The sequence below is a fragment of the Rhizophagus irregularis genome, chromosome 11, assembly GCF_026210795.1.
Source record: "Rhizophagus irregularis chromosome 11, complete sequence".
NCBI classification, from domain to species: domain Eukaryota; kingdom Fungi; phylum Glomeromycota; class Glomeromycetes; order Glomerales; family Glomeraceae; genus Rhizophagus; species Rhizophagus irregularis.
Window position 1 is genome coordinate 4,545,412 of NC_089439.1, and position 13,218 is coordinate 4,558,629.

The window sequence follows — 13,218 nt, forward strand, 5'->3', positions numbered from 1 at the left end:
TAATTGATCTACTTATTGCCAGGAAAGTAAATCATTTAAAAGTAGAAGTTGAAGGAAATGTACATAAAGGCTGATCATTTATAACGATATCCATTATCCATAGTATTGACACGTGAGTATGTCTTATTAAGATCGTCAGGGGCCAACGATATTCTGAAGCTTCTTGGCAGATTCGACTGTATCATATCCAATTTGTAAATTAATGTGTTGGTTATATTTGTTTCTTTACGTCATACATTTTCAATTTTGCGAAACTAGCCAGAAATAAACTTAAACAATAATTATTTGTGAGTTTTTTGTTTAAATTGATCAACAAAGCCTAGCCCCGTAAAATATCTCCTATGGATTGCGACATCGGGATCATGTAGACCGTTCAGTAAAAAGGGTAGCGTAACTTTTATATAAAAAAAGGCATGATCTTGAATGGTATGCACAGTGATACAATTATTAAATGGGAGGGTAACATATCAGTCACTCCGATGAGATGATCGATATTTTTATCCCTATCCAATAATCCAATAATCATTATATAATTCGGGATCCTAACAGAGCATAAAAATATAAATCACATGCGATACAATACATTAAAGCGGTATATATTAAATTTATACAAAATAATATACATTTTTTAATTTACTTACATAATAATAACAATATAGATAACAGTACATTCTTTAAAAATAAGAAAGTCAATTTCTTACACATGCAACTATCACAATTATCATACTGACATAAATAATTTTCATAAGAGAATTCATATCTAACATTAATATGGTGATTAGCAAGATGAAGTAATCACTTACCTACCTACTAATGATGAAATTCAAAAAGAAAAAATGATGACGAATCCTTGAAGGGAGAAAAAAGGTCATTGAAAGAATTAAAATCGGTTATGATCAGCTTAGAGCATCTTCTATTTTAAAAAATTTCGAAAAGATTTTATTTTATTGTTAGTAAATGCAAGAAATATGGTTTGGAAATTACAAAGTTCCACCTTCTTTTTGGAGAATATTGGTTAATTTTCCGTAACATTAAAATTTTATATTTTATATTTTAGTATCCAAATATTTGTAAAGAACTATCAACCATTGACTTGTGTTTAATAAAATTCTTATGTAAAAGATAGCCAAAGCAAAGACGATGTGGACGAGAGTGAAGTCTTGTTAAATTCAACGGTATGTTTGTAAGTTACAGTATCTTAATTAATTATCGTCCGTTGAAAGGATACGGGAAAATGCACAATTCCGCAACACTAAAAATATGATTTGGATACGGGATTTACAGGGAATTTATACGGATTTACTTGATTCTGAATTTACTATTTATATAATCTTCCATTAATTAAATTAGTCAAAATCGTTAGATTTGGGATATCCTCAATGATGAAGAACCATTTTCTCTGAATGCTGCCATCATACTTACTGTAAAGCATAAATCTTACAGTTATTACTACTATAGTTGTATTTAGTGACAATTTGACATATTATCATGTTCTCTTCATTATTTCATACATTATTTTTTTGTCACTATTTCGTATATTATTCTTTCATTTCTTTTTTGATACTATGATGTTAAGAGAATATTAGACAAATAAAAACATATGAATGGAATAAACGTTCTGTAAATATAAATTCATGTATAATGTAGTATTTTATTTATTCACATGAGTGTAAAAATATCTGCAAGAAATAGTAATATTACTAAACAAGTTCTTTGGGTAAGAATAAACTAACCTTTTTTTTTTACAGATCATATTGCATACGTATTAATAAAATTTCCGAAATTCAAATGATTCATAAACATTAAATTAAAAATTTTGGGTTTATCTATTATCCGGTAAAACCATTGTTATTTTCATTTTTTTTTCATTTAATTCCATTTCCTTTTTTTTAGAAAATGTTTTTTATTCATGAATTTGGTAAAAGTGATGTAAAAAACTCCTGCAAAAAGCAACGTCAATTGATATTGACGTCATTTAAACTCATTAATTATATAATCTTTTAACAACTTTAATTTTTTTTTATATGATAGGGCACTTTTACTTACAGCTGATATTAAAACATTGAATCAAGTAATGATTTAGGATGTACCATTTGGGATATTGCTGTTTGTATTTAAAATAACGATGATAATGATATATTAAATTTTTTTAATTTTAAAATATAAAGGATATTTATGAAAATGGAACAAATGAAATTCTCCTTTCAAAAGTTCGTAATGAAGTGTTTATTATTTCATTTTCAAAATTTGGCATTGCGAATAGTGAATTTAAAGGTATATCGGGTACACTAGATTACGTTCATAAAGCTTGCAAAATCTTGTAGACCCATTAAAGACACTGTCGGCAATATAGCAGAACTTGTTAAAGAAGGAAAAATTAAATATATTGGTCTTTCTGAATGTTCCGCAGAAACTCTTCGACGTGCTTATAAAGTTCATCCTATTGTCGAAGTCCAAGTAAGTATATCAATTTTTATTTATAATATCGTCATTATTTTAACGTTCAAATGACTAATATTAACCATTTCGATCTGTATTAAAATTATTTTTTAAGATTGAATATAGTTTCTTGGACTCTTTGATATTGAAATAAATGGAATTATCGAAGCTTACCCGAATTAGGTAGCTTATAGCCTACTTAGACGCAGATTTCTAACCGTATTATCATTTTGAAAACGTAGTAATTTTACAAAATGTATGCATATGTATATTTTATTTAGGAAAATATAAGTCTATCGATGATAAAATTTATTCCACATTTTCAGGGTGACAATAAAAATTTTGGAAATTGGACATAAATTTAATGAATTTGTGGGGGAAAAAGGCGTAACTTCAGTGTCAATTTAGTTTATCTTGGATTCTAGCTCAGTTAAATATTAACCTTAAAAATTTTTACATTTCAATATCATAACACTTTATAAACTATAATATTTTATATACTTTTTACATCTAAAATATAGTTGAATTTTAATTTTTTGTAAGCTCATTATGCCACGAAAAAGGCAATAGAAAACTATGTCACTGTTTTATATTATCGAAATATTATGCAAATAAAATTTTATCATCAAAATTGAATTTTTATTTCCGCCCTTTCATTGAACTTCAAATTTGGCTCATTAAACATCAATAGCTAATATATTCTAAAAATAAAATATTATTAATTAATTTAAATAATTAATAATTTAAAAAAGAAAATAAGTAATCCATTATTAAATATTTAATTTTTTTTTTATTATCATTGAAATTTATTGATAACGTAGAACTAATATGGTAATTAAAATTTTATTTTACTACTGTATGAGTTTAAAGGTGTTTTGATTTTTTGAATTCTATGATTTGTTAAAACACTTTTTTTTCAAAAAACATCTAAAATTAAATTTGCAAAAAATATTTCTAGTCTACAAAAGTTTAACCTATTATCGTTATTTGTGCCTTTGTAGTATTTACATCATGATAAATTTTGTGATTATGATCAAATGATCATTATTTTGTTACGTTTACAATGCAGCAATGTAGCACATGACATGTAGGTCAGTAATCTTGGTAGTTACACCACTTATCGTCTATGGAAACTTAATTTTTCTTTTGCACTATTATTAATTTTTTTTTTTTACAAAAATGTCTAATATTCGGGATGAATTAATCCAAACAGCACTCTCGAGAGCACGTTTATCAATTGATTATAATATTTACGTTAACTTTCATAAACAATACGAATTTTTTGAACAATTCATTCTTGCTGACGAATCTTTTACAGAAGAAGAAAAAACTGAAGCAATAAGAATAAATAATAATGATTATGACCGAGATAAAATTATTTATAATGAAGGGACAAGAAGAGTTTGTGAAAATTGTAACCAAAAATGTTTAGCTACATTATATTGTGAATATTGTGTTCGAAATTATTTAAAATATAATTTTTCAAATTGGACTTCTGGAAATAATGTTATTGATAATTTAATAAAAAATTGCCAAATAGAAACATTTATACCAAGTAAAATTATTGAATGGATTTCATATAATAATTTAGAAAATATTAAATATCTGACAAAAGGTGGATTCTCAGAGATTTATACAGCAGATTGGATTGATGGAAGATATGTAGTTTGGGATTCTAAAGTGCCACAATTAGTAAGATATGGAACTCATAATGTAATACTTAAAGAATTAAAAAATTTTGAAAATGCAAGTCAAAGTTGGTTTGAAGAGGTTTGTAACTAAAATATTTTAAAAACTTAAATTTAAAATTTAATTACTAATAATAAATTTATTATTTTTTAAAGGCTAAATCACATTTAACCTTAAGCAACAAAAATCCAGAGATTGTTCAATGTTTTGGTTTAACAAAAAATCCATCAAATAGAAATTATTTACTTGTAATGAGAAGAATGGATGTAAATTTAAGAGAATATTTACAACAAAATCATAATCAACTTACATGGAATGAAAGAATTAGAATTACTTTTGAAATAATTGATGCACTTTATTTTATTCATGAAGAAAATTCAGTTCATAGAGATTTGCATTCGGGAAATATATTATATTCCCAGTTTAATGATTTTTGGAAAATTAGTGATCTTGGATTTTGTGGTCCTGCAGATAAACCATCAACAAGTATATATGGAAATCTTCCTTACATAGCACCTGAAGTTATTATTTGAAGAGGATATACTTTTAAATCGGATATTTATAGTATTGCAATGCTTATGTGGGAAATTTCATTTGGACAACCACCATTTATGAATTATGAACATGATTGTATTCTTGCATTTAATATTATTGATGGTATAAGACCAAAAATTATATCAGAAATTCCTTCAGAATATAAAAGTTTAATGGAACAATGCTGGGATGCTAATCCATTAAAAAGACCTGACACTGATACACTTTGGGAAAAAATAAGTGAAATTAAAACATATTATCAAAACAATCTAAATGAATTACCTCAATTAATAGCAAAAGTAGATAAAGAAAAAATTAATAGTATGAGTAGTAAATTATTTACAAGTAAGATTTATGAATTTGAAAACCTACCTGAACCAAAAAATGCGACAGAAGGTATAATTGTTTCACGTTTAATCTTTTTTAATATTCAGTATTATTAATAATATCTTCTTTTTATAAATAATAATAGAAGAACAAAAAGGTAATATAAAGATAATAATGTTTTAGTATAAGTCCTTTATTAATTAATAAATAGATTGAGATAATCTCTTTTTTTTAAAATAGCATTTTATATCAGTAGATCAAATGATTTTACTATTTCTAGTAATGGTAAGTATTTATTAAAAATTTATTGAATTTTATACAATAAAAATATTAAATTATTGATATTATTATAGCTAGTAATCTTAGTAAATCGAGTAATCAATATATGCCAATTAGTTCCAATGGTAATTTATTCTTATTAGTGTTTTTAATAAATAAATACTAATTTACTGTATATTTTAATTTTAGATAATGATAGTAAAGAATCACCCAGATTATCGAAAAAATTAAAAATAGAGAATGGTAAAGCCTTAAAATATTTATTTATATATCAATTCTAATTTCCTTATAATATTTTTGTTGATGAATATATTAATAAATTTGATTTATTTAATAATAACAGATGTCCAAAATGACTATGAGAGAGAAATAATGCAACAACAATCAAATATTGGTATTAATGGTAAATAAATAGCTTATTTACAATAGTGAACAGTATTATTATTCTAATTTACCTTACTTATATAGATGAAGCACAAAGTAATCCAAATCTTCATTCAGAAGAAAAAGATAAATCAGAAATTCTCGATGGTTTGTTTATAATTCAAATATTTTTTAATAATATAAAAAATAATAAATTATATTTATTTACTAGAAACATATTTATTCTTTTTACTAGATGAATTTTAAATTTAATTTACAAATTTGAAAACAAGTTCATTTTTTATTATTTATTAACTTTATTATATTTTGGAATTATTTAAACACTAAGATTAGAGTAGTAAAAAGATTCTTAGTTTGTAATTTAAAATAATTCAATTCTCTATTTTTTTTTATAGGACTTTTCAATTATTAAATAAAGATAATTATAAAATTTTATGTTTAAACGAAATAATTTTATAATGTTTTAAATTGTATAAAATTTAATAAATATGTTTTAAAATTATTAGGATGTCTAAATTGATTATTCATCATAAGTATTAACCCATTTTTTAAAATAGTTCATTCTATTAATTTACATAACCACATTTAAATGCAACAATTTATTAGATTATGCCCAGTTTTCATCCTGCAATAAATATCCATCTGCTGGTAACCCGTTTAAATTGGATATCTATTTTTGAGATTTGAATTTCAAATGAAAAATATTCAAGTGCTGATATTACAAGTAGGGATGGAAATGTTCCAAATGGAGAGTAACTCAAGTGATCAAGTCAGTTTTGGAACCAAACGTTGGAACCATTTTCGAGCAGCTCAAGTGATTCCGTGAGCGTCGGACTGACTAAAACATGATCACGTGACAACACATATTTCCAAAAAGGAAATTTTTGTGCAGATAACATATTTCTGGCCGGAATTATGAAATATCAGAACCGGTACGGCGGTACGGTCTAGTCAGTTCTACCAATTCGGTTCAGTCCGATTCGATTCCAGTTCGTGGAATTGAACAGATAGAGTTGTCTCATACCTAACTACAAGTAAAAAAAATAATATTTAATATCAGTTTTTTTTTTCATATAAAGTATGAATTCTCACTATTATCAACAGTGAAAATTTTCAGGCAAAATTTATTTTCTTTTTATGATCTCATCTATAAATAAATTTTGGGTTGAAATCTTTATACAATATATTTAGATATCAAAGATAATTTTAGTTAAGAGTAATATGTATACTTAGTAGTATTGTTAAATATCACGTCCTTATTGATTATTCGCTTTATTACACTAGTTAATATTTGTAAAAAATCAGTTTAAAAACGTTATCTTAAAATAAGACTATCGTAGCATTGGTGACCCTATAAAAAATTTTTATCCAAATAATTCCATTATTCCTCCATGTTTTCCGTAAAAATTCCATGAAAATGATACATTCATGGATATCCATGTTAGCGAGATGAAAATTTCTATGATTTAAGGCTATAAATTCCATGTAAATGAAAAAAAACATGGAAAGATAAAATACGGATCAGATTTTTTACAGGGGTAAGATTGAGAGAGTTTCCTTTTCTGATACAATAATGTAAATTATCTGAGCCTATTTAGCCTATTTATCTAAAAAATACGTCGAAAAAAGCAAAAGGAAAATAAACCATAAAAACATTGTATTAAGGCGCAAGAAGTCATAGATATTGAAATGTAATCCTATGAATTAAATAAAGGAAGATAAAGCTGAATTAGAATTACACAATTCTGCTGAAGGAATACTAATTCGTAATTAATTTTATTGTTCTTTCTTTTTTTTGCATTAAAAAGTAAATAGAAAGTAATAAGCAAAATTAGAATTGAAATTAGGATTACTTTATAAGAGTCGCTCATTCTAGAAAAAGTATATTGTCTTATTGCATGTTTGCTCTTTTTAACATTTAGTTTCTAAATATAATAATTTATCTACAGCAAAAGTTTTGTTGTTTCATTGTGATGACCTAAAATTATGTCAATTTTGATTTTTTATAACTCATTAATCATTATATCACAAAAAAGCGATAAATTTTGTTGGATAGTAAATAAATTGAAGTTTATCATCAAAATTAAACTTACTTTTTCGAAACTTTAAATTTGATCCATTAAATGTCAATAAATATTTAAAAACATAGGCCATAAAAAAATACCCCTGTAAAAAAAGTCTATCCATTTTTTATATTCCATCTTTTTTTCCGTAAAAGGCTCATATTTCTGGAATTAATAACCTTATATCATAGAATTTATTAAATTATTTACATTTTCTGTGAATGGATCCATGAAGGCTCATTTTTACGGAGTTTTTACGGAAATAATGGATAAAATTTTTTATAAGGTACGCAAATTTTAAATGTCGAGTGTCAGACTAGTAACAAATTATTATTAAAATATTTTTTTTTTTAAATTAGAGTATCACCAGCATCAAACAGTGTAAGTTACATTAGTACATAATGACGTTATATTATATATACTGTATATGGTTTAATTTTTTATGAAATATGTATGAATACTCCAGTGATAATATTGAATATGATATTGCCCATATTGCCTAGAAGAGTTTCAAGAAAATGTTCAAGGAATTATACTGGGGATAAAAATTGAAATCGATTCGCTAAAATTGATTTAATCGAAAATCAAATCTAAAAATCGAATCCCAATAAATCAAATTTTTTAATCTTGCTGTTTCTATAACCACGCCACAATGAAAAAAAAATCTCAGAAATAACAAAAAAAAACGAAAAAATTCAACAATTGTGATGGCTTTTGACCAATAATAATTGGATATTGGACAATTAGAATGTTTAATTAATTAAAAAAAAAAAATTTTTTATTAATTGACAATTTCGAGTTCAGGAGCCTGGATCATCTTTTGGCCAGAATTAAACATAATTCTATAATGCAAGCCAAAAATGTCTACTGCATATTTATACATATTTTTTTATTATAATGATAACAAGTTTTGATTTCTTATATAATAATTATTTTAGCTAAAAAATTTCAGGGTTTTTATTCAGTGCAAAAATAAAATCATTTTACTTTTTAATCAAAAATTTTCAAATTTTACGATAAAGATTATTTTAGTATTTAGTTAAAATCCACCTAAAAGTTTGTGCTACCGGGTCATTGAAAGCGTTGCGAAAATGTTTAAAAAATGATTTTTTATAAAATTATTATTAAGAAATGATTAATCAATTCTTAAATCGACTCTCGGGTTTCGATTTTTGATTGAATTGATTCCAGTCCCTATTAACTATAACTAGTAGTAATAGTTGATTAGCATAAAATTTTCATATATGCATATAGATAATGTTCCAATTGTTATTAAGAAAACAATAATTATAGCACGGTATAAAATTATCAAATGGCTAATTTGCGTCACATAGTCAAGATAAACTTTATATATAATACACAAATACATAATTTATTCTTAGTACGTTTTGATTTCAGGGTCCTGAAAATTGATGATGGCATAACAATCTTGAGAGGTGCATGATATTCACCTTCGTCAACGGAATCATCAAGAAAATTAATTATTCTTCTTGTTTATTACGCCAACGTCTGTCTAACAATAGCTTTGGCACATAATATTTCTTTCAATACAAAGCATGCAATTCCGAAGTAGTTAAATGTCCAGCAACTACACGAACCTTTCTATGTTGGATACGATAAAAATATCCCATTTTAAATGACTTGAATTCCGTTAGCTTCATTAAGAATATTGATCAATTGCAATTTTCTTAATAGACCTTCTTTTCCTTATGCAATTGTAATTGCGCTATCACATCCTTCAACATTTGTTTATCTTTAATAAAGAATCATTCAAATACTTAATTCCGCTTTCTCCCTCCCATTTACGTCCTGCATCCATAGCATCAAATTCTAAACAATCTTCACGAGTCTGAAAACTTCATCACCTTTACTTTCAATTGTTTATTGTCCAATTATAATTTTCCAATCATTTGATGCTCTCTCCACACAATAAAATTATCAAAAGCTGGTTCGATCATGTGATTCAAAACGTTCATTCCATACCACCCTCTAGCTTTGAATCTAGAATCTATAAAAGAACTTTCATACTTCAGTATGCATAATTTATAAAGTCAAATAAAAATGAAGATTATTATTATATTCATCTACAAAAGATTCATAAAGTATTTTCGTAATTTTTTTTTATATTATCAACCATATTTTTTTTCATTAATTCAAGTTCTTACGTTGTGATTTCTCTCAGAAAAATAATGATTTAGCGTTTAGCATCATTTAAACTAGTGAAGACAGCTTTTTAGCATACTCGTGAATAACCATCTCTATGATCATTCTTCAGCGTCCACATATAATTATGATCCAAGGCTAAGTATGTTGCTTCAAAATTTCCAAGTCGATAGGTAACATTTTATAGTGTCAGTGGAAGTGTAATCATTAGAGGAGGTTTCATAACTACCATCATAGACTGCATCAATAGTTGGATCTTTATTTCAATTCGGTTTGATTCAAAGATTTTAAAAGAATCTGACTATTCCAAAGCTATTATCTTCAAAGCTTTGATGTGATCAATCTTACAAACATAAGTAGAGTGATTATTTTTTACATTTCATAAATTAATCGAAAAAGGTACATACAGTTAACGAAATGTAAAAAAGAAGATAGAATTAATAAACCTTATCCGAATATGAAATAATAAGAAAGCAGAATAATCAAGTAACTACACAAGATATTACAGGTCAAGGTAGCCGGAATACTGGCTCGTTAAAGGTCGTTATACAAGTTATTTCAATGCATCAATTTCGTTGGCAACGGTCATAGCTTTACAGGTCCCCGAAGTATTTTTTTTTTATAATTCAGCCACTATGAACTTTACCTTACGGAAATTTGTTTATATGAGAGATAAAAAAGAAAGAAGAAAAAAAAAATATTTTTTTTTATATGGTCACGCAGATCAGAATGAGCCACTTAAAAAGATCTGGTAACATCGGAATGTTACACAAATATGTAAAAAGAGATGTCATTTTTAAAAATATAATGGCGTAGTTAGCCAAAAAATAATTAGTCACAACGTGATCCGGACCTGGCTCAGGCGTAGATTATCGTGGAATTCCAGGGGATTTTCTGCGGTTAAACCAGGTACGGATGATCGGCAATCAGGAATTTGGCTCCGTTTTTAAGCTAACTACATCATTATTTAAAAAATTCACACTTTTCTAAATTCTTGCAATTCTGTTCCTGGCTATCACTATTATTTCTAGCTAAAATATTTCCATACCCTTCTACAAGCACGAATAAACTATACAAAATTTTCATTAATTTAAATCACTCCCACTCACATAAATTACATCGATTTCAGCAAAAGAATTTCTCATAGATTAAGTAATTTTACAGCGTAAATTTGGGAGATTAGTGATGAAATAAAAAAATAAGCAATATTTCCTATTCTATTTCGTGAGTACAATTTTACGTCAAACATTAAAGAATTTAGTAACGGTTTCAACAGGATTTCAATAAATGGACATTAACTTTTTCATAATAAGTCTTACTGAAACAGATTGTTGTTTTTTAAGAAGTCGCTAGATTAGAAAAACTTAAGAATTATATTTGGAGCCAAGAAATAAATTGTGTCTGTATTTGACACATCAAAATTCTCTTCTCCAGTGCGTGCTGATATACCATAATGGGAAAGTGAGAGTACATAATATGTCCGTCTCACTTTAGAACGTCTTTAAAGGCGGGAAAATTGATTAATATCGTGATGACATGTTTCAAGAAGCTAGACGAACAATAAACAAACCTACCTTATTATTACTTTGTGGAATGTACGAGTTCGTTTGGTTGTAAATATCGATGATGCAAATAATGGTATATTTGAAATTTTACTAGAACTTTTGTTCGATTTTTCGCCTGATTCTTGCTTATATTCGCACAAGATTGACTAACTGGAGTGACAGAATGATACTTTTTTATATAATTCACGGTGAAAGTAGAAATTAATTAAATTATTTTATCAACAAACCCTAACAAATTAAATATAATTAATATAATTATAAAAATGAAGAGACAAATGAAAATTTAAAACGATGATATAAAGAAAATTTAAAGAAATAAGTTTCTTACTACTGAATGATTGAATTAATTTGATTTAATAATGGTATTAGATGTAATATTATTATGCCTATAATGAGTAATTTGAAAGTTATCTAGATTAAAAATTGAAATAATTTTTTTTTTTAAGTCTGTGAATCATCAGGATATTCTTCAGAATTTTACATAAATGACGGTTATGATTTTCTCACAGTTTAATACTTACTACTAGGAAGTCCTATTCGATGTTCCTTTTTACTCTACTTTCCTTTTTTTTGCAATATAAACAGAAAGTTCCCATAAAATAGATATGAATTTATAATGTAGTTGATATATTGAATTTTATGAGGATTTGATTAATAAATTCTTTTTCAAAAACATCATTTTTAGAAATATATTTCATTAATTTTGCAGAAAATAATTTTAAAACTTTTTTTTTGTACAATCTTTAATGTTAATTAGTACCTCTGTATTTTTACGTCATGTTTTTACAAGAAATAAATAAATAAATAAAAATGATCTTACAAGTTAAATGAAAATTTGCTTATGATCAGATGACAATGTAGCACATGACAGGTAGATCAATAGAACAATACTAAATTTTGTTGGTCGCACCAGCAATGGTTTTTTTTTTACACTATTATTAAAAAAAATTTTCTTTTTTTTTTACAAAAATGTCTAATATTCGAATAGAATTAATAGAAGCAGCACTTACGAGAGCACATTTGTCAATTGATTATAGTATTTGTGTTGGCTTTCATAAACAATACGAATTTTGTGAACAATTCATTCTTGCTGACGAATCTCTTACAGAAGAAGAAAAAACTGAAGCAATAAGAGAAAATAATAAAAGTTATGACCGAGATAAAATTATTTATAATTCAGGGACAAGAAGAATTTGTGAAAATTGCAACCAAAAATGTTTAGCTACATTATATTGTGAATATTGTGTTCGAAATTATTTAAAATATAATTTTTCAAATTGGACTTCTGGAAATAATGTTATTGATAATTTAATAAAAAATTGCCAAACGGAAACACTTATACCAAGTAGAATTATTGAATGGATCCCATATAATAATTTAGAAAGTATTAAATATCTGACAAAAGGTGGATTCTCAGAGATTTATACAGCAGAATGGATTGATGGAAGATACATAGAATGGGATTCTAAAGTGCAACAATTAGTAAGATATGGAACTCTTAATGTAATACTTAAAGAATTAAAAAATTTTGAAAATGCAAGTCAAAGTTGGTTTGAAGAGGTTTGTAATCTAAAATATTTAAAGAACTTAATAAATTTAAAATTTAATTAATTTATTATTTTTTAAAGGCTAAATCACATTTAACTTTAAGTAACAAAATGTCAGAAATTGTTCAATGTTTCGGTTTAACAAAAAATCCATCAAATGGAAATTATTTACTTGTAATGAGTAAGTATAACATGAATTTAAGAGAATATTTACAACAAAATCATAAT

At 25.8% G+C, this 13,218-nt stretch overlaps 1 protein-coding gene across 1 annotated transcript; it reads left to right on the top strand.

The window, feature by feature from the left end:
• Positions 1–1,896: 1,896 nt before the first annotated feature.
• OCT59_003465 (uncharacterized protein) lies at positions 1,897–2,622 on the top strand (the record flags this gene model as incomplete). The annotated part of the gene is made up of 5 exons (XM_066145627.1): positions 1,897–1,970; positions 2,032–2,071; positions 2,169–2,274; positions 2,354–2,457; positions 2,566–2,622. The coding sequence occupies 5 exons, from the start codon at positions 1,897–1,899 to the stop codon at positions 2,620–2,622; spliced, it is 381 nt and encodes a 126-aa protein (XP_065996329.1).
• Positions 2,623–13,218: the final 10,596 nt, after the last annotated feature.